We start from the raw sequence: 22,613 nt of genomic DNA, 5'->3' as shown, positions 1-22,613 counted from the left end.
ATTGTGATCTTGGGCTGGTATCCTCAGAGTATCACAAAATAAGTAAGGCCATAGAGGGTTTTCCTGGCTACAAAAATGATATTTTTATGTCCTTACAAGTTGCAAAAGGGTATTATGGGAGAGTATTAATACATTTCTAAAACAAATTTCAGTATTACTCTACAAAAGGCGTGTCTTTAGTAAAAACAATACATAATTGTAACTAAATATTTAATTTTTATATTAAAAATTTGTTTGTAGGATAGACCTTCTTTTTTTACGGTACTTGGAGGAAAGTTGGAGTGGTGATATTGATGGGTTAGGTTTCCAAACGACCCGCAGTTTTTAGATAAGTAAGGGAAGGGTCCCGAACTTTGTACCCTCGGTCTTGGAGTTCTCAATACCCGGGACCTGTCTGTGTGATCTTGGGTGCAACATTTTTGGCGTTATATCGTGTTAGACGTTTCCTCTAAACATGCATCCCAAACGATTCTTCCAAGCTAGAAATTAGAAAATTGATACCTTGATATTTGAAACATATGTATTTAACAGTTCAGAAGCAGTTCCTGTTGCAAACCTTAGAAAAATAATTGGAATATCAAGAACATTCTTCAACCGAAAGCAGATTTATTTCTCGTGTACTTACTTACATTCCCAATTAAACAAGTGAAAAGTGAATATAATTATTGTTAATAACTGTAGGTAGGCTCGGAATAAATACGCACCACTTTGGTAAACCCTTAGTATAGTAATTTATACAGAGATGTAGATCTCTCGGAAGATATCAGATATACAATAGAATTAGACTAACTTTGAAAGAGCCATTTAATCTTGATAGACGGATTCATGCAGCTCCTACATCTATTGACCCATTTTGGAATGATCCTGCTGATTACTGGGCTTTCTCTTTTTCCACCTCAGTACGGACTCCGTCTCCGCCAGGTCCAGCTGCATTCTCTGCGGCTCGTTTCTTTCTCCGCTCGGCAGCCTTCTTCTGGCTGGATAGAAACAGCCCGAGAGCAATCATGGCTGCCCAACTGATGTAGCCAATGTGATAAACAGAGCTGTAGAAACGCCAAATGTTGCCGAACGATGAGAGCAGGAAGGCCTCGCCTAGATAGCTAAAGGCAAACCACTTGAAGAACCAGAATAGCACGTCGATCACATTTCGTCTTGGTCCAGTGGTGTCCTTCCGCACCAGCTTGTGCCACATGTCCTCTAAGGAAACATAGAACGGAGCCCCCATGATGCAGAAGTAGTGTCCCGGCCGGAAGCCGTGCCAGTAGGCGGAGCACAGTAACGTGGCGCCAGTTCTAAAAGGAGTGAGTTAAAGGAGTTAATTCGTTAAATGTGAGAATAAGAACAGCGTAAAGACGAGCTATAAACTACGGAATACCTGCCAACCCTACGGATCAGTAGCAAGGATAGCAAAAGGAACAATACAAGATATAATAATGGCAATACTACTTATATATACTTTTGTTTTTGTTTCTTGAAACACACCTGTATTTTTTGCTTGGAAATAGCTTGTAAACGTTGACAGCCAGCCAGTACTGCACACAGACATTCCAATGCTTCATTCCCTCGCGGAAGGTCCAACAGCGCTCCACCTCCAGAACCCTTGTATTCACAATTGTTGTAAAGTTGTATGTGTGCTTCTCCGCGTCGCGTTTTAGGTGCTGATAGCGCTTACGCGGTCCCTCTCCATTGTTCGGGTCCGACTCGTCCGGGTAAGCCCCAAAGCCGGCCATAGTGCAGACGCATTCGCTCAAGGTCAGACCCGTATAAATACGGGCACGGAATGTGAAGAATGTTGGCCAAACGTACAGCAGGCGGTAAATGAAGGAGCGATCGTTGTAGAACTCATCGCTCATTGCGTACTGCGGATAATGCGATTACTTAAGTTCAGAATATGCCTAGAAATGCACCTACATCCAGTGGCCAAAGATAGTTGGTGGTCAGGTACAGAGCGCAGTAGAAAACGGCATACTTCAGTTTTTCCAAAGTGGCCTCAATGCTGGGGGCATGCGTCTTGAAGGGCATCTCAAAGTAATCCCTGTATGTGCGATACCGGTAGTAAGGTCCTGAGAGAAAATAGTTAAGCCGATTATTCAGAAATTTCTGCTGAGTACCTACGAGTGGTGTTACCATCTGAAGCCGAAAGTGGACTTTGCTCGGCAAATAGATTGACCAGCAGCGTCTTACCTGTAAGAACTCCTATATAGTTAAAGCTGTAGTGGACAATCTCAGCGGCAGTCAGCGTCTGCAGATCCTCGTCGTAGTCCGTTATCTCTACGAGGCTCTCCTGGTTCACATCCCGCTGATCATCGTTCATCTTCTGTTCGTCCCGTGCCTGCAGCCGCTTCCAGGACGCAGTTTTCTCAAAGGCAATGCCGGAAACCTGTACACATTCATTTTGAATTCAGTAACGGCCCCAAAAGACAGACGCTCGTTGTGCAACTGACCTTCAGGGTGAGAATCATTTGGATCATGTTGGTGTGGCCAGGGATGCCCAAGTAGAAGTCGAACAGTCGGAAGAACACCAAGTAACCAAACATTACAACGAAAGTCACCAAGTGGCATTTGCTAAACGGGAGGTTGAGGTGTTATTAGGTGCTGAGAAGGGATTCTTACCGCTAGATACTCACCTTGGATGCACTAGGAGCACGCACGCCGTGCCCAAGGCCAAGGACGCAAAACAATGCAGGCTGTGCAGTCCCGAAACAATCACAACAACAATCACCCCCAGAGCGGTGGACACCAATTTCCGGTGCTCCTCATTGGTAATCTTCCTCACAAAGCTCCCAGCTCCGATGCAGGCCAGTAGGCATATCACGTAGATTACGTCGTCGATACTCATCTTCCCATCGGCTATTGATTTATATTTTAAATCGCCTTTTATTTATATTTTTGGCTACTAATGACTAAATCAATGTGATTGCACTATTGATTACACTATATACCAAACAAGTATTTTAGGTATGACCACCACTTAAAATGTTCTTCAGCATTATTGGGAGACGAATGATACGGTCACACCTTCCAACCGTCGACCGCCACACATATAAATTTAAATAAACATTAAAAAGACGCGGCACCGGGAGCCATTATACCGTGCCCAAGGCCAAGGACGCAAAACAATGCAGGCTGTGCAGTCCCGAAACAATCACAACAACAATCACCCCCAGAGCGGTGGACACCAATTTCCGGTGCTCCTCATTGGTAATCTTCCTCACATAGCTCCCAGCTCCGATGCAGGCCAGTAGGCATATCACGTAGATTACGTCGTCGATACTCATCTTCCCATCGGCTATTGATTTATATTTTAAATCGCCTTTTATTTATATTTTTGGCTACTAATGACTAAATCAATGTGATTGCACTATTGATTACACTATATACCAAACAAGTATTTTAGGTATGACCACCACTTAAAATGTTCTTCAGCATTATTGGGAGACGAATGATACGGTCACACCTTCCAACCGTCGACCGCCACACATATAAATTTAAATAAACATTAAAAAGACGCGGCACCGGGAGCCATTACACTCATGAGCATTTTTTTTGTTTAAAATCGCCCTAAAGCTAAAACTTTTTTTTTTTAATTAAGGAAAAGTTTCAATGGTTAATTTAGATATTTTCCTCAGACTTAGGGAGACTTTTATACCCTTGCAGGGCATTATAATTTCAGTCAGAACTTTGAAACGCAGTGAAGGAGACATTTCCGACCCTATTCTTGATCAGCATCAGCAGCCGAGTCGATCTAGCCATGTTCGCCTGTTCATTTCTACGCAAGTTTCCTCAGTTTTATAGCTATCTGAATGAAACTTTGCAAAAAGTCTTCTGAATACTTTCACTGCTATACATATATTATACGGAACGGGCCGTATTAGACGACTATATCATATACATAGCTGCCATACAAATGACCATAGAATTGTTAGAAAAAAAATTATAACTTAATTGTTTTTCGACATATTATTATTAATTTTGAGATATGACCATTTTTTATTATTTCAGAATTTCGGTTTTAATTTAATGAAAATCGGACTACTATATCATATAGCTGCCATAGGAGCGATCGGTAGATGTAGAGAAAATGTAAAGGAAAATTTAGGGGAATGTAAAACTGCAACTGTCAAATGTAAAATGTAATGAAACTCTGTTTTGTGTATGTTCTTAGCATTTAAATTTATAAATATCAAAACCAAATTATTATATGCTATGTATAAATATACAACTTTTATATATTTCCTTTAATTTGTTTCTACTCATTTAACCAGAATGGCTCGATTCTTACTGATCCAATTGCAAACTGCAAGGGTATACAAACTTCGGCGTGCCAAACTTTTATTCGTTGAGTTTCTTTCTTAATATACGGGCAAATTCCATTGTTTTTATGATCAACTAGAAGACCCGGACACGCGTTGCTGTGGCTAACAAATGAGTATATTACAAAGTTCTTAGTAAATAACATGGACACTTAAACTTATGAATATGGTAGGTCTTAAATCTTTAACAGTAATATTTATTATTTGAATTATAAATACTTTTAATTTCAATTTGATTTAGCTCTAATTGGTGCACAATATTTTTGGTTAACCTGTCCTTAGGAAACACAAATCGATTCGACGGTTTTCCCACACGTGAACATGCAACATATGGTCATTTCCATAGTGTCGCACGCGACATTCGTACGCTTTCAAAGCAAATAAAAAGTATGGTACATTTTATTTTTATTTCTTTTAAAAAAATTAACTTATAGCTCTTGCCTAGGGCTATAATTGGTGCTAGTGTTGATTTTGAGTGTATGCTCAAATTTAAGAAATTTAAAAAAAATTGAAGGGTTCGCACGCGACAAAGACAGAAGTCACTTTACACGGCGAGCTTTTAAACACTGATTTTAGCGAAACGGCTGGAAATATTTTAATGAAACAAATTTTAAAATGTTATGCAATAATGTCATTTTCATATGCTTTTATTTACAATCAGAAATTTAGCGTAGTTTATTTTTTATTTATTTTTAAAAAGGTGTCGCACGCGCAGGTCGCACGCTACAGTTTTTATCATCATACTTTGCATGTAATTTTTTACTATTTAAGTAAATTAGAAGACCATATATCCATTTTATTTCGACATTTTGCATTCTTCTTGTGATGTTAGTAAAAAACAGTCAAATCATAATGCCTCGGTTTGGATGTAATTATCAAAAGAAAACAGGCCCATTTTTATGATGTTTTGTATCAAAATAATGAGAAATCGTGTTTGCGCGAATATGCATTCGAATATTTCGAAATTTGTTTTAGAATATGATAAAGCCCTTCAAATTTAATCAATTGGACCTTTTCCTAATGTTACTATGTTGGAAAAAAACATTTTAGAGACGTTTAAGGGTTCATTCTGGTTGTTAAAAAAATTCTATTTTTTTTTTTTTGCATTTTTCGTTAGCTTTAAGTGTGTAGAATATCATACTAAAAGGGCAAATCGAAATACGTAATAGTTTAAAAGTTTGAGCCTACAGGAGCTACAGAGCAAACATAAAACTTTAAACGCGTTTTCTGGAAAACTACATTTTTCGGGCTGGCGACCATAATATCTCAGTCAATTTTTAAGGGGTATTTACAGTTGTACCGCGCAAAAATATGAAGTTTTGTCGATTTTTTTTGACACCATAAAGAATATTTATTAAAAATGTTTTACCGGCGTTGTTTAGTAAATCTTTCTGGGTAATTATTAAATTTTTTTTTTATAAAAAAATATTAACTAATAAAAAAGTTATGGCCGAATTCAAATACCCTCTTTTTCCGATAGTGACTTGCGGCACTAACCATACAACATATAGACTGGTCATTTCATACAACGAAAATGGACACAAAAATTTCTTAGCGAGCGGTCCCATGTTAACTGTTTGCTGTTAGCGACAGACCGTCTGTTAGATTTTAGCTGTTAGCGCCCGGTCCCATGCTAGCTGTCAGCTGTTAGCGTCAGGACTTTACATGTATGCGTGTTCATGCATTCACGTACACGGGTGCATGTGTGCGATCATTTCATTTCGGGCCAGCAAGAATATTTGGTCTTTTGCTACTTTTCGCGCTAGGTACCCTAACAATATGGGCATATTCGCTATTGGGTTAATGATACAAATAAGAGTGTTATATGTTATAATATTTCTTAATGTTTCAGCATTCATTTCATATTTGTTTACAATTCAATTCAGTGGCAGCAGTGAAATGTGTTGCATATATGTTCATATGTATTCGAATGAATAAAAATCCATCTACTGAGATAGGAACAGGGCATATTGTTAAATCGCATCCATAATTGTTTTTAAGCTTGTTTACAAATGATCAAAAGAGTAAGATAATAATACAAAGAAGTCGGATTCTTTAAACCAGCGATGGGCACGAGATCTAACGGTTTGAGCAGCATCTCGCTGAAAAAAAAAAAAAACAACAACAACCCCCAGCGTTGCGAGCGTCGCACCCACGCGACACACAGAATGTGCGAGCCGAGAAAATACACTGACAAAAACTTTTTGAGTAGATCAATATCTTCAGGCATTTTTGCGTGCATTTATGTCCGCCTAAGAAAAACGACTGCAAAAAAATCCAATCCTTTTTCTTTAGTGCGGGGATGTGCTCCTAAATTTCCTGTCGAATAAGTATGGTTAAAATCGTTTTTGCGAACATGACATTTTTGATTTTTGCAACGCTAATTGTTCGAGAGGCGCTACTGCGCGCCGTTTCAATCGAATCTCAAAACAGAAACAGGAAAAATGAGTAACAAAATAGAAGCTTTGTTTGTTGTTTGTCAAATTCACAGATAAAGACTTAAATACAGTCATTGACGTCTTTTTTAATTCCTCTGATGGAGTAACCAAACTGCAGAACAATTCAAAAAGGAGCGGGCAGTTTGAAAGCAGAATTCCAGTTCCTATTCGGCCAAGTCCTGGTCCTGGTGAGTCTCCGGCGGGTGCGTCTTCTGGCTTTCCAAGTCCTCGTCCTCCTTCCCCTCTCCCTTTCGTTTCCCCCAGTCCGAGTCCCAGTCCCCGTCCCATTCCGGCTCCTTCTAGTTCCATTCCTCGTCCTCGTCCTCGATCGTTTTGCCCTGCTCCCAGAGTTCCGAGCTTTCCTCCCCCTCCCCCTTCCCCCATCTGCGTAGCCAGTCCAATTCGCCCGGCTCCTGGAGCTGCGAATCGGATTCGCCCTGCTCCTGCTTCCCTTTCCCCACAAGTTTTCCCAACCCCCAATTAGATTCGCCCGGCTCCTGCAATCTCGAAATCGAATTCTTGGATTCTTTCGATTCGCCCACCCAGTCGGACTTTTCCCTAAGAAAGGAGTACTATTTTCTCATAGAAACGGGCGGAGGGATTCAGTGGCCGTTTGTGTAAAAGTCTAATTCGCTTTAATACATGGGAACTGAACTGAACTGAAACAAAAGTTTAAAAAATATACAAATGTCTAAAAAACATCTAATGGAAAAAAAATTTACTTACCATCTTGTCCCGGTGGTTCCTTTCGCTTATTGTATATTTTATATTTGTGAGAATTTATGCCCCTAATTGAAGTGCTTTTAAATTGACACTCTGGAATGTCGCAGTTAAACTTCACGTTCACGCATTTGAGATTCCAAACTCTTTGAAGGTTCTAAAATGTGTGTAGCACACGGAACACATATTTCTCCTAGAGGAGTCAAGAGACTTAATATATTCTCTATTTTCCACCTCTTCCGGAAGAAACTGCTGTACTGTAATGAAAATACGTTCTTAAAAAACGAAGTTATAATTTTTTTTCTAAAAATTTATCGAACATTTTTATGGCAGCTATATGATATAGTCGTACGATCCGGCCCGTTCCGACATATATAGCAGTGAGACTATATATAGAAGACTATGTGCAAAGTTTCATCAGATAGCTTTAAAACTGAGGGACTACTTTGCGTAGAAACGGACAGACGGACATGGCTAGATCGACTCGGCTGTTGATGCTGATCAAGAATATACAGTGGCTCACAGCTTATTTGACCCACACCTAATTTCCAACTTAAAACAGCTATAACTTTTGAACCATAAAAGCAACCGACAAAAATGAAACGCAGAATAGTAAGCTGACATTTTAACTTAAAAAATATAGTTTAGTTTATTTATTTTAACCAACAACTTCTTAATTAATGAACAAAAACAAAAAATACTGATTATTTTCACGCCACAGCTTATTTGACCCAGCTCTTAGATTAATTAATAGAAAATTATATACGATTTTTTTTTTTAATTTTAATATTTTGTATGTCCGCCCTTTTGTTCCACAACGGATTTAAGGCGATTTGGAATCGATTCCACCAATTTCCTTGTGGTTTCTGGTGGGATTTTAGCCCATTCCTCAATCAAAGCAGTTTTCAGGTCATTTTTGCTTGAAATATTCCGTTCACGAATTTTTGAGTCCAGTATCGACCACAAATTCTCAATAACATTGAGATCAGAAGACTGTGCTGGCGGTTTCATGACGTGAGGACAATTGTATATAAGCCAATACTGCACAATTCCAGACTTATGTTTTGGGTCGTTGTCCTGGTAGAATCGAAAATGTTCTTTTATTCCCAATTTCTCGGCACTTTGGAGTAAATTGTCCTTCAGGATATCAAGATAAACATTTTTATCCATCGTGCTCTCAATAAATTGAAGGGTCCCGACTCCTGCTGCGGACATACAGGCCCATACCATAACATGGCCGCCACCATGCTTAACGGTTGGTTTTAGGTGTTTGTCTTGCAGCTCTGTATTTGCTTTCCGCCATACGTAAGTGCGACCATCGGACCCAAAAATATTAAATTTGGACTCATCCGCGAAAATTACATTGTTCCAGAACTCAGAGTCCTTGCTGATGTGCTCCTTTGCAAATTTCAAACGCCAATCTCGATTTTTCTTATTTATAAACGGCTTCTTCCGTGCAACTCTACCGTGTAAATCGTTATTTCTGAGAATTCGACGGATGGTTTCTGGACAACAAGACTTCCCGGTCATTTCCTGCATCTCACTAGCTACTTTTGGTGCCGATATTTTGGGATTTTTAATGATTTTTTTAACAATGAATCGTTCATCGGAGGCACTAAAAATTTTGTTCGGAGCTTTTCTTCCTTTATTTTCGATGCGATTTTCAAAAACAAAACGATGTATAATGGCTTTAACTGTGCCATCAGGTAAATTAACCATTTCAGCAATTTTCCGGCGAGAATGTCCTGTTTTGTAATGATTTAGGACCAACTCACGTTGTTCTATAGTTGTGCGTTTTCCCATGGTCGTAACACGTGCTTTCGCGATCAAATCTTACTCAAAGTGAGGAATACGCATAGGTTGCGAATGCAGTCAACATAAGCAACGACAAAAACCGTAATTCTGACTAACCGGACAACGCAATCGTTCTTGGAATATTATGGGTCAAATAAGCTGTGGCGTGAAAATAATCAGTATTTTTTGTTTTTGTTCATTAATTAAGAAGTTGTTGGTTAAAATAAATAAACTAAACTATATTTTTTAAGTTAAAATGTCAGCTTACTATTCTGCGTTTCATTTTTGTCGGTTGCTTTTATGGTTCAAAAGTTATAGCTGTTTTAAGTTGGAAATTAGGTGTGGGTCAAATAAGCTGTGAGCCACTGTATATACTTACATTCTTCCGGCGCAGCGAGGGACGTCGACGCCTGGTCGTCATCTAGCTCTAGCCATCCTCCGTCTTGTTGAGACGCAGCGAGGGACGTCGACGCCTGGTCGTCATCTAGCTCTAGCCATCCTCCGTCTTGTTGAGACGCAGCGAGGGACGTCGACGCCTGGTCGTCATCTAGCTCTAGCCATCCTCCGTCTTGTTCCGTTGCTGGACGAGTCGGCACCTTCGGCGTTGGTATTGGCCCAATTTGGGCTGCTGGCTCCGTCGCTGGACGAGTCACTGGACGAGGTGGTAACCACGGCAGTGGTATTGGCCCAATTTGGTCTGCAGTGGTATTAGCCAACTTCGGGCTGCTGGCGTCGTTACTGGACGAGTCGGCACCCTCGGCGTTGGTATTGGCCCACTTCGGGCTGCTGGCTTCGTCGCTGGCTCAGACGGACCGGAATTTTCCGCCTGAGCAGCTAATTCTATGATAACAGAATTTTTGGTAACTGAAATCTTCGCGTGAAACATGTCTTCAAACGCGCCACACGCACAGACTTGTCGGCGCCAGATCTTCTGGCCATAAAAAAGCTCATTGAAAAATACTGATACCGATACTATTAAAATTATAGCTAGAGATAGTCCAATCGCTAAAAAAAGGTTGCCCAACAATTTTAAAGTAATTTAAAAAAAAATAACAAAATCAAAACAATCAAAACAAGCAAAGCAAAATGTCTAGTGAAAGTGAAATGCAGAATTCAGAAATAAATGAACAACAGTGCCTTGACCTTGTTAAAGACATGGACATTTATCAGCGTTCTGACTTTCGGCAGAGGGTAGCAAACTATATGCAAATGGTTCGGGACGGTAGGGTGAATAGTTCCGTCAACCTGTTGCATACAGTAACTGAAAAGGCCTATGAGAAGCCGTATTACCTCCTGGTGGATGGCTTACATTTGCCAATAGTAAGTACCCATACATATACAATATGTATGCATTTTAATAAAACAAAACAAAAGATTTTTGATTGTACTTATTTAATTTAAGAATTGTATGTTATTTTTTAATTAAAAACAAGAAAGGAAACTAACTTCGGCACGCCCAAGTTTGTATACCCTTGCAGATTGGTTTTCATATCTATATTATAAATTATAATGCCGAAAACAGACACTAAACAGAGTTTCATAACACTTTACCTATACTTATTATGTTTACAGTTAGGCAGTTACAGTTTGACATTCCTAGCTTTACATTTTTCTACATCTACCGATCGCTCCTATGGCAGCTATATGATATAGTTGTCCGATTTTCATAAAATTTTTACCAAAATTCTGAAATAATAAAATAAGCCTATATAAATACGTTGAAAAACAACGAAGCAATAATTTTTTTTTCTAAAAATGTATGCCATTTATTATATTTTATTATATCCTAATCCTTTTCAGCAATCTCAAAGACGACAACGACGAATTGTACCAGACGTTTTTGCCCTGTAGTCCTGCGATGGACTTCGGTTCCAAATCGTGTACCTCGATTTGTCCAAGTCGTCAAGCGTAAATTTTAAATATGTGATCCACAGAATTTTAACCAAAATTACAAAATTTAAAGGTGGATAAAAATGTAATAGCCATTGTGGCAGACGGCTTTACGCAAAGTTACTCGATGTATAGTAACCCAGATATCCCTATGCTGTGGGACGCTTTACATTATAAAGCAATTTTGCAGAAGCAGATGCCCAACAATATTATACAAATTAATTATGTCTTCAACAAGATGTACACAATTTATAACCGATCGTCATTAGTTGAAGACATAAATAAATTGAAATCAGAGTTGAGAAATTTCTTCAGAATGGAATGAAGATGCAGATTGAGAAGATACAAATTGTTTGCGAAAAATATTTCCTTTCTTGCCCAGAGGAAAATGTCTTCGACATTAGATTCGCAAACAACGATGTTTTGGAGGCAATAGGGCGCAAGTGGCAAGATTTATTGCGCGAGCCCATAAAGACAATCCCGAATGCAAGCAAAGAATTTTTAGCATTCTTACTTGATCTAATGGCTTGCTTCGAATGCCTAAGCATCACTCCCGCTCCCGTGAGTGGATAGACCAATAAAAGTGGAGTAGGCCTCCTGGGGAAACCAGTAAAAAAAAAACGCGCCAAAACTCTCACCTCCTGGGTTGGCGTGGAAGAGAGATATCCTGCCTACCGCAAGGACACAATTTTTGGTGGGGTTAAGTTCAAGCCAATTTTTTATTATTTGTTGTTCAAATTTTTACACAGTTTAGTTTAAACCTTGTACATTAATGTAGAATAAATGAAATTTACTTAGTTAGTTCTCCCGCAACGCATCCACTACATTCATTCCTTTATAACCATTCTATTATTATAACCTAGACATTTATTCTACGACAAATAAAGCGATAAAAAACCAAAGTTAAATAAAAACAAAAACCAAATTACGTGTTGTTATTAATTAAAGGCTTCTATGGGCAATGTTCCCAGATGGGGTATATCAGCGTACTTGGCCAGCTCAGAGCCTCCGTTCGAGGAGAAGATGTTTGTACAGCAAGAACAACTCGGGCATACAAATCTGAGAGAATTCAATAAACGATATGATAGAAATAACAATGTTAGAAATCTTTGTATAATAGTTCCAAGTAAAAAATTCGACTCACCCATCATATTTTCAATGATACCCATGATACCCGCACAGATCTACGTCCAGTAATCCCACCTACAGGGTTTATCGGAAAATCAGTTTGTCATGTTTTTGTAATGAAATTAATTGTCACTCACCATATCCCATATTTCGCAGGGCCAGCGCCAATTGTGAGCTTACAGGTGGTGGCTATCAGACGAGTATCGGCAAATATCTTTTTTATCTGCTTAAATGGACCCATCAGGAAGCATGTACTGAAATAAGGCACATAATTAATATAGAGCTTAAGTAAATAATAAATCTCCGTGTATTTCCCGCAGCAGAATTTCCTCGCGCAGCTGAGAAAAGTTTCAAGAGATTTGAGTTCGCATTGGAATCTTTAGGGAGAGAGAGAGCTTACCTTGTGGTCTTGTACGATCTGATGAAGTCTTATATTTTGTTCGCTGAGGCCGTGAGCCGACCATCGGGCCAGGATATGGTGAACTGTGCTCTCTCCTGAAACGGTGTCGGGGGCAATGAAATTAAGCCGGACGATGGATATTGATGGTGTGTGCTGAAAGTATATAGTGATAGAATTTCATTATTTATATTTATTATTTATTGTTTACGCCAGGAGGCCCCTGCTCCCCCTCTGCCCACCGAGCGTCCAAAAGCTCAAGCGCTTCCAGCTTAGCAACGCTCGCCCGCTCTCCGCTCCTCGGTATTCCCGATCGCACGCTCCCGTGTTCCCGATCGTCGCTCGCTTCTAGGGACGGCTGCGCCGCTCCAATTCCCGGTTCTCCCGCTCTCGCGCCGTTAAGCTGGGCTTCTCGGTCGGCAGCGGGCCTTAGGCTAAGCTCAAGTTTAGTACCGAATCGAATGCAAAAATATATGTATGCTACGGGCACTCCGCCGTTGTCACTTTTCGACCCCCGAATTTTCTGCGTTTTTTCTACTTCGGGGGATAACCTTTTATTGATCCTTTTGCGGAGGATTGAGCAGCCACCCCACTCCTAAACATGGTCCTTCGAGCCGGATAAGGATATCGTCCTGGAATCCTTTTTTCCCAGCAGCTTTGGTGGTGCCGCCGCAGAAAAGATAAGTAAAAAGTTTCCGCCCGTCTCTAATTGCCGGTCGTCAACAGTTGTCCGAAATTTAAATTTCGCTCAACCTGCGGACGATTATTTGTCAACTCCTCGTCCGAGTTTTCCGACACCACGGCAATTAGACAACTTAAAAATCATTTCCAAAGCCAATTTTCTCCACTTCCATTTGCCTGCACTTCGTTCTGCAACGGCATAATTATCGCCGCTTTTTACTCCACTTCTTCGGCCCGTTGTACATTTCTCCGTACATACACACATACGTCCCTATATTCGGCCGTACATCAACGAATAAAACGGTCTTGACATACGGACATACATACGTATGTAAATCGGCGCGCATTACTCCGCGAGTTGGTTGGTCACTTACTTAGAGTGGTAATTGACATCCTCAACCTTCAGGCGAACAATATATAAAAAAAATTATAATAATAAAATAAGTGAACGTGTGTTTCAAGTCGAGCGCCGCGGCAGTGAAAATTCTACAGTGAATATTTCGTGTTGCCGAATTCGGCCCCCTACCCGAGATTTTATTCTCATATGTATATTCGGTCACTGTGTGTTTCCCGCCGCCTCGATATTTTCTTGAACACAATTCCTTCAACTTCAAATAATACAGTCCACTTCTCGACGCTCTACTGTACTTATGCCAATATATAAATTGTCACGTAGTTCTCTGGCCGGGATAGAATCTCAGTCGGGGCCAAGGAACCTATACAAGAAAATTTATATAGAGGGATGGGACCTGTAGTAGGAATAGTATGGGGGTGGCAGAATACCGAGGAACGAGGCACACCATACGTAGGAAAACGAGAGAAAAGAGATCGCAGCTGGCGTATCCGGGCTTAGGACCACGTGGTTTAATGCCAAGAGCCACTGTACTGCCTCATCCGTATAGCCGCCGGTAAAAGGTGGGTCTCCAACACCACCTGTCGGGCGAACGGATGAGACTCCGAACGAGGCTTGAGGCTGGCAGAAGTCAGAGAGATTGTCGTTGGCGCCCCCTGGTGGGTGAACGCGGGTAGCGCCGGCTGCCGGTCAGGGCCGATCCCACCGTAGAGGTGAAATTCGGGTGGGGTGGGAACGGTGATCGTCCCAAACTCGGAGAATAGCGCCCTCTGACGGGTGTCACGCCGATCGTGAGGTCACCACTCACGCCGCTAGGTGGCGTTGTAGGCCGAAGCGCGTGTTGGTCGTGAGGGGGACTCGGACCAATAGGTGGCGTTGTAGGCCGAAACGCGCGTTGGTCGTGAGGGGAACTCGGACCAATAGGTGGCGTTGTAGGCCGAGGATGTATGTGGGTCGCCGCAGCGGCTCACGGCAGCGGAATCGGGGCTGAGGGGGGAAAGCGGGGGCTACTACTCCGGATGGACGCGGAGTCTACGGAAACACTACTACTCCGGATGGACTCGGAGGTTACGTAAAATCTACTACTCCGGATGGGCTCGGAGTCTACGTAATCTACTACTCCGGATGGACTCGGAGTCTACATAATCTACTACTCCGGATGGACTCGGAGTCTACAAAATCTACTACTCCGGATGGACTCGGAGTCTACGGGAGATCGACTTTAGTTGGGGCATGCAAGGGGAAGGGGGAGAGGGGGAACTCTCGGCCGAAGCTTCGTCTTGTGAGTGGGAAACCAGACACAAGCGTCGGTCTCGGTCGAGGTGGAGGAAAAGGGTGAGGAGCAAGGACACCACAAACTACGAAAGAATAACAACGAGGTTTCACTTTGGGGTTTTTCTGGTAGTTTATTATGCGAATTGTGCTGGCTGTCGGGCTTGCTGCTGCCCTTACAAATAGGGAAGAAGGGGGAAAAGGGCTTACGTGGCTCCTGGCGACGCGGTTGTCGCGATCTGGCGCGCGGTGAAGGGGCAACACGCGTGGCAAAACACTCGCGGTGCCGACGTTCGGCGATCAGGCGCGGGTCGCGGTACGCGATCTGGCGGGGTTCCGATGCGACGGAACACGGATGGGTTTTTCGGGCTGAGATCTCTTCTCGTCCTATACGGGCACGTGCGCGGTGACAAGGAGGCGGCGGTCGAGCACACGTCTGGTCTCGGCGAGTTCTCGAAACGGAAGAGGATGAGTGAAAAACTTAGTGCTCGCACTTCAACGACATGCCGCGCTTATCGATTGGCCGGGTCGCTTATCGAGTGGCCGATCGATCGCCGGTAGTGCGATAGTAACTTCAGGGGTCTCTGCGTGGGTCGCGTCTTGACTAACGTAAGGTTCAGGGGTTGCCACCTAGCTCGTTTCTGGGGTTTGTTTCTCCACTACTAATTAATTATTGGCCGCTTAGTTTAGTTTTGTAAGTTTATACTGAGAAGTTATTAATATTTACAAGAATGATAATGAACTTAACCTAATAACAAGAATGATAATGAACTTAGCCTAGTAATAATGATGATAATAAGGAACTTAATCTAGTAACAACAATAATAAAGTGAGGGTGACTCCGAGCTCTCTCTCGGCACGCAGTGGGCAATGATGATGACGATGATGATGGAATGTGCGTCCCAGATTTGGGGCGTTACATCCCCTCCCTACTTCGGGGAACAAAAGAGACCGTTCCCCGTCCGCTGGGCCGGAGGGTGATCTGGTACGACCCATCCCCAGTCCTTACTCGTAGGCGTTGGCGGGCGTACTGGGCGGCGGCGAGTCTGGCGGAGATGGTCCGCCACACCACGGCAGGCACCCGGCGGTCTGGTAAGTTGTGTTCCCACCCGTCCGGAAGCGGATATCGCTCGCCTTCCGGCGGGTCCTGGCTGACGCGCACGGGACTCCTCTCTCGTCCGTCAGTGGCGTCCTGTGGCGGGCTAACGAGGCCGTCGGGGTTCCAACGTTCTGGAGCAGCCCAAATCAAATCCTCAACCCCGGCTGGGATCTGGTCCAACAGTTGTCCGATGGTCCCGGGTGACATGCCTAGGGCGGCACTGAGGGGACTGGACCTCGGGGTCATCGCAGGGGGTGTGGTGGCTGCGGTGGGTTCGGGGACGGCGCTCGGGGTGGCACCCTCGGGTGATCGGTTGGCCACGGCTGCGGGTGGTGCACGGCCGGCGCGCGAGGTGGTAGCCTCGGGCGATCGGGTGGACATGGCTGCGGGTAGCGTATGGACGGCGCTCGATGTGGTAGCCTCTGGCGATCGGGTGGGCATGGCTGCGGGTGGTGCGTGTAGGGGCAGCGGCTGGCAGGGGACCGGATCCCTGCGTCGGAATCGCTGGCCTGTGTCCTCCTCGTCGTCGCTAGACTCCGACTCCCATTCCATCGCTTTGCCCGTGGGGTGGTATGGACGACTGGGGGGGTCCATGGTGCTGGGCTCAGCGTCCCGCCTCCCGATGTCCTGCGGTAGGGCGTCGTCTCGCATCGATGTCGCAGACTTCGAAGTCGTCGGGCCCGGGTTCTCTGGCATTTCGCAGTCGTTGCCTGGGTTGGCGAACGAGGGTACGGCCCTGTCGTCGACGCCAAGTATGCAGAGATGTTCCGGGGACTCTGGGAAGGTTACATACGGGCTCTCTGAAGGCCGCCACGGGACTTCGACCTGCATGGTCTCGTACGTGGTATGGATTAGGTACGCCCACGACCCTCGCTGGTACCAAAACCTGTCTTCTCCAGTGTGTAAGATGTGCTGCGCTCCCTCGGGTGGGACGCTGTCATCTTCCTCGCCTTCCTGCCGGTCATCTGAGCTCTCGGAGTATGTAGGCCGGGGATCGTCCTCGTCATCCGTGACGTCCTCGACGTAGGCGGCCGGCGGCTCGTCCTCGTCGTCCGGATCATCACTGGCGGACTCCTGTTCGCTCCCTACGGTCTCACGGTCCTCCGAACTCGATCGGTAGTCCGACTCCCGTTCGCAAGGGTTGTACACCTCTGTGTCGGACGACCCGGATGGACTCGGGCGGCCCGGGCGCGGGGCGTATTCCTGGCGTTCGGGGAAGGCGTCCGCGAAGTACTGGGTGTACGGCCGGCGCTCGAATCCGATGGTGGGGCCGTCTGGGACGCGACGCCCGTACTGGTCGGAGTAGTGCGGCGATGTGCTACGGGTTGGAGGGGTAGCGTGCCGGCCATCCTCCCGGCGATGTGGTGATGCGCAGCTCGACGTGGCCCGGCGGGGTCTTGTCCGAGCGCTGGAGGTTTCCGGTGAGGGTGAGGGCTCTCGACCGGAGCCTCCCGGCTGGCTCATACCCGTCGGGTCGGACCGGGTGGACCTCCCAGCGTACGCCGATCCTGGGCGTAGCCGGGGGTCCCGAGAGGTCGTCGGCTGGCTGGTGGCCCTGCTGCTGGGTCCGGGCTCTCCTTCGCTGTCACTCGAAGACAGCTCGATCGTCTCCATGGCTCCGGATGTGGCTCCTGATCTGTGGAAGATACAACTACACTAGCTTAATCTGAGGGGCCCTATGAAATGAGACCTAACGGGCAGCAGCGATAAATCCCTAATTGGTAAGTATCTTTAAGTTTAACAAGGGTTCTTAGGGATATTGGGGCACAGAGTAGGTTCGGGGTACTTATAATCACCCCTCGCTGATAGCAGGGGTCGGTTGACCTCGGTGAGACGGCCCGGGTTGGTCTCCGGCGCCCTCTTCGGCACAATCGCTGTCTTCGTCCTCGGGATCACCTGTGGAAGAAGAATGAAACGCTTTTAAGTCTCCAATATTGGCAAGTCGTCCCTTCCGCTGGCCTGGCAGGCGGATTCGGACGACGTTGGGCGAAGGAAAAGCGACCACTTTATAGGGCCCGTCGAATTTTGGGGCAAGCTTCGCTGCGAATCCCTCTGCTGCTTTGGAGAGGTGATGTTGTCGCACCAAGACGAGCGATCCCATGGCTGGCTTCCAAGTACGGCGGCGCATGTTGTAGTGCCTACCCTGCTCCCGGCTGGCTCTTTGCAGGTTGTTCTGCACTATTTGGAACACCTCTTTCAAGCGATTTGCCCTCTCTGAAGGAGTCTGCGGCGAGGAGGCTGTTCCCGGGGTCACACTGTCGTACCATGACCCGGGTAGTCGTGGCTCGCGGGCTTGGAGTAGAAATGCCGGACTAAACCCTGTCGACTCTGAGACGCTCGTGTTGATTGCCAGTGATAGCTCCGGCAGCAGACTGTCCCACGTGTTCTGCCCATGTTCCACGTATTGAGCGATCATGGTTTTTACTGTGCGGTTGGCACGTTCGGTCGGGTTCTCTCTTGGGCAATAGGGTGCGGTGAACTGCAGCTCGACTCCCGTCTCCTGAAGATAGTCCTTGAATGCCTTACTGGTAAACTGCGTCCCGTTATCGCACACCATCTTCTTCGGAGCTCCGAAGCGGCTGATGATGCGCTCACGGAAGGCTCGTATGAGGGTGGCCGTCGTTGCCTTTCGCAGAGGTACCAGCTCGACCCATTTGGTAAAGAGGTCGAAGAACACAAGGAGCATGGTGTTCCCCTCTTTCGAACGGGGTAATGGTCCGACGAAGTCTGCACACAGTATCCCGAAGGGCTCGTTCACCTGTCTGGTCAGCATTTTCCCGGCTTGCTGTCGTTGTTCCGACTTGAACTTCTGGCAGGGGACACATTGTCGCACGTACCGGCGTACGTCTCGGAACATCCCTGGCCAGTAGTACTTCTGGGAGATCCTGATGATTGTCTTGCGTATCCCCAGATGTCCAGCTGTTGGTGCGTCGTGGCACTCCTGCAGGATTCGTGCTCGATGTTCCGCGGCGACACAGAGCTTCCATGGGATGTAATCCTGGTCGTCTGGGCGGTGGCCGAGATGCCGGTATAGCTCTCCGTTCTCGATGATGTAATCCGGGAACTTCTGTGGGTTCTCCCGGACGTCCTTCGTCTTCCTTTGAAGCCACTTGCATTGGTGTTCTCCTTGTGCGAGTATCTGCAGATGTTCCAGCGGTTGTCGCGATAGAGCGTCGGCAACCACATTGTACTTCCCGCGTCGGTAATGTACATCGTATTGGTATTGCTGGAGCTCCAACGCCCATCTGGCAATCCTTCCGGTGGGGTTTTCTATCTGGTCGAGCCATTTAAGTGCCAGATGATCGGTGATGACATCGAACCTGTACCCTTCAAGATAGCATCTTAGCTTCCGGATTCCCCAGACAATTGCTAAACACTCCTTCTCTGTGGGTGAATAGTTCAGCTCGGCGGCGTCAAGCTTCCGGCTGACGTAGGCAATAACTCGCTCCTGGCCATCGATTTCCTGGGTTAGGACGCCCCCGAGCCCATAGTTACTGGCGTCCGTTTGCAAGGTCATCTTGACCGAAAAATCCGGACATGCTAACACGGGCGCGTCTGTTAGCAGGGTCTTCAGTAGGTCGAATGCCTCCTGCTGCTCTGCTTCCCACTTCCACCTCTGATTCTTCCGCAGTAGGTTCGTCATGGGTTGCACTACTGAAGCGAAGTTTGGCACGAATCGCCTGTACCACGAGGCCATCCCGAGGCATCTCCTCAGCTCCCGTAAGCTCGTAGGAGGGCTCAAATTGCGCACTGCGGCTACCTTATCTGGATCGGTATGGATACCTTGATCGCTGATCACGTGTCCCAGGTAGGCTATCTTCCTCTTGAAGAACGAGCACTTTTCTTGATTGATCCGCAAGTTGGCTCTCCTTAACCGTTGGAACACTTTGCGTAGGTTCTCCGTGTGTTCCTCGAGACTCGCTCCAATGACGATGATGTCGTCGAGATACGCAAATGCGTGTGGATCGAGGTCAGGCCCGATCACACTATCCAGCGCCCTCTGAAAGGTGGCCGGAGCCGAATGCAGTCCAAATGGCATGACCCGCCATTGAAATAGGCCTCTTCCAGGCACAGTAAACGCGGTGCATGCTCGGCTGTCAATAGCCATAGGGATTTGCCAGTACCCATTGCGCAGATCCAAGGTTGAGATGTATTTAGCGTTTCTCAGACGCTCTAGAATGTGGTTGATTCGCGGTAACGGATATGCGTCCGGAATGGATTTAGCGTTAAGTTGTCGGTAGTCGACACACATGCGCCATTGGCCGGTTTTCTTCCGCACCAGGACTAAGGGGGCACTATGTGGACTACGCGACGGCTCGATGCAGCCCTGCTCTAGCAATGCATCCACCTGTTCGTCGATTATCCGTTGCATGGCGGGGTTCTTCGGGAAGTAGCGTTGTTTAATCGGTCGATCATCCCGCATCGTGATTCGGTGTTCGGCGATGTTGGCTACTCCGGCCATTCCCTCGAATTGAGCTAGTTGCTCGCAAAGGAACGCTTGTACGTGCGGATGGGTCTCGCCGTCGTTCTCTGGGGGTTCGTGGTTTGGGTGTCGGTGTTCTTGTGTCGGGGCTTCCTCGTTGTGTTTTCCTGGTGTATTCTCGTTGCGTTCCTCGTCTTTCTGCTCCCGTTGATACCCCTCGGTGTCGGTATCCTCGCGTGTCTCTCGATGTTCTCTGTCGTCGTTCTCCTCGCGTGTTCCTGGCGTGCGTTCCCCGACGTGCTGCCCGTGTGTTTCCAGCTCGTGGTCCGCCTTTCGCCTTACTTTGTTCTCCTCGCTTTCGTCTGTGTTTCTCTCTGTCTCGTTGATCTCGATTGGTGCTGTGGTCTGGTTTTCTCCTCTTGTTCCTCCGCATCCTTGAGGCTCTGGGCCATAGGATCTGGGTGGCTCTACATCATGGTTGGCTATGCCTAGCCGAGGTTCGGTTGGTGGTGGGTCCAATGGTCTCAGGGTACCTGCGGGTCCTAGCGTCACTCGTGTTTGACTCTGGGATCCTGATGTCGATGGATGGTTGCGTTGATCGGTCTGACTTGGGCCATTGGGCCTGTTGTGGTCGAGTTCTTCGGGTCGGTGTAGAGAGAGCGTGAGGCTGGCCGTCCCACAGCGGAGTGTGGTGCCAATAGATGCCAGGAAATCCATCCCGAGGATTAGGGGTTCCAGCATCGCTGGCATCACGAGTAGGGGAACCTGAATTGATTTCCGGTCGAGAGTCACATCAGCCAAAAGCAACCTTGACACTTCAACCCGGGATGTGTCGGCGAGGTTGATCTGTGTGCGGATTTCCCTGAACTGATGGGGTTGCCCCACTACGTCGGCGACATCCTGACTGATGAAACTTCGCGACGCCCCTGTGTCAATGGTGGCTAGACGCAGGTGTCCGCCGATGTCGATCTCAGCAGCGATCCTCCCTCTCTCTATCCTAAGCGGTGCGGTTACTGGTGACTCCCGGGATTGGGTCCCGACGGACTCCGCCGGTCGAGGGGACCCACCCCGTTTCCCTGTGGTTGCCGTCGGCAACACTCGACGGTTCGGACGTCTCGACGTCCGCAATCCCAACAGAAGTATTGCCGGGCGTTCCGACAATCACGGCTGAAGTGTCCTGGCTCCCCGCAGTTGCGGCATGCGTCTCGGACGTCAATTCGCCGATCAGATGCTGTCACCCGATTAACCCTGGCGGGCACGGGTGCTCGGGGCTCAGGTTGTGTGTGCGATATGTTTCCCTGACTGGGTCTCATCGGAGACGGAGGGCGGATCTGACGTGGGGGAAGCGGATTGCGAACAGGGGTATTCATGGCGATAGGGTTGCCGTGTTGTCGCTCGCGGCTCCGCTTTTGAACGGCCTCGAACTCGGTGGCTAATTGGGCTAGTTCCCCGATGGTTTGAAACTCGCTACGCCGGATATACATTTGATACTCCGGCGCGACGTTTTCGTAGAGCCGATTCAGCTCTTGGGTTTCGTCGTAGCCTGCGTGGCGCATGAGGACGCGAAGGTCTATCATGAAATCTTTGAAGGTTTCCCCCTCCAACTGCTCGCGACCCCGAATTCGGTCATCTAAGCGTTGGAGGTACCTGGGGGGAAGGAAGAACTCCAGAAATTCTCGTCGGAAAGTGGTCCAGTCGGCCCCTTGGAGGCGACTCGTCTGGAACCACTTGTCGGCTCTGCTCGTCAGCAGTTCCGCCATTGCTCGAGGGAGAAGTCCTAGGTCAATCCCGTAGGACAACGCTCGGCCTTCGACCTGCTCGATGAATGCTAATGGGTCGGAATACCCATCGAACTGAAGCCCCCATTTCCGGATTCGCTCCGGAACGCAAACGAAGTCTCGACGGTGCCGGTCGTGGCTCGGCTCAGGGTACATTTCCCGGGGAATAGTCGAAGAAGAAGGGGCGGTGATCGCAAAACTCGGGGCAGGAACAGTGAAGCTCGGGGCCGTCATAGTGAAGCTCTGGGGGGTAGTAATAAAACTGGGAGTGGGACGCGGCCGTCCCGCAGGAGAGACTCCGGCATTCGATCCTGCGTTTTGATTCGTC

The 22,613-nt window shown here is 46.7% G+C and overlaps 1 protein-coding gene across 1 annotated transcript; it reads right to left on the bottom strand.

Annotated features, from left to right (window-relative positions):
- Positions 1-586: 586 nt before the first annotated feature.
- Positions 587-2,931, bottom strand: frj (membrane bound O-acyltransferase domain containing farjavit). Its single transcript, XM_017174554.3, has 6 exons — positions 2,628-2,931; positions 2,445-2,565; positions 2,185-2,380; positions 1,912-2,063; positions 1,483-1,859; positions 587-1,292 (listed from the first exon to the last, which is right to left on the bottom strand). The coding sequence occupies exons 1-6, from the start codon at positions 2,837-2,839 to the stop codon at positions 872-874; spliced, it is 1,479 nt and encodes a 492-aa protein (XP_017030043.1). The 5' UTR covers positions 2,840-2,931; the 3' UTR covers positions 587-871.
- Positions 2,932-22,613: the final 19,682 nt, after the last annotated feature.

Source organism: Drosophila kikkawai, chromosome 2R, assembly GCF_030179895.1.
Source record: "Drosophila kikkawai strain 14028-0561.14 chromosome 2R, DkikHiC1v2, whole genome shotgun sequence".
In the NCBI taxonomy this organism is placed as follows: Eukaryota; Metazoa; Arthropoda; class Insecta; order Diptera; family Drosophilidae; genus Drosophila; species Drosophila kikkawai.
The sequence above is the reverse complement of the archived record's forward strand: the minus strand, read 5'-3'. Positions and strand labels throughout refer to the sequence as shown.

Bases quoted from the DNA above. Each gene is read 5' to 3' on its own strand.
- frj (XM_017174554.3), bottom strand. From the start codon at position 2,839: ATGAGTATCGACGACGTAATCTACGTGATATGCCTACTGGCCTGCATC. The intron at 2,381-2,444 runs GTCAGTTGCACA...GAATGTGTACAG, and splicing joins AAATGATTCTCACCCTGAAG to GTTTCCGGCATTGCCTTTGA. The intron at 1,293-1,482 runs GTGTGTTTCAAG...CACTCCTTTTAG, and splicing joins TTTCCAAGCAAAAAATACAG to AACTGGCGCCACGTTACTGT.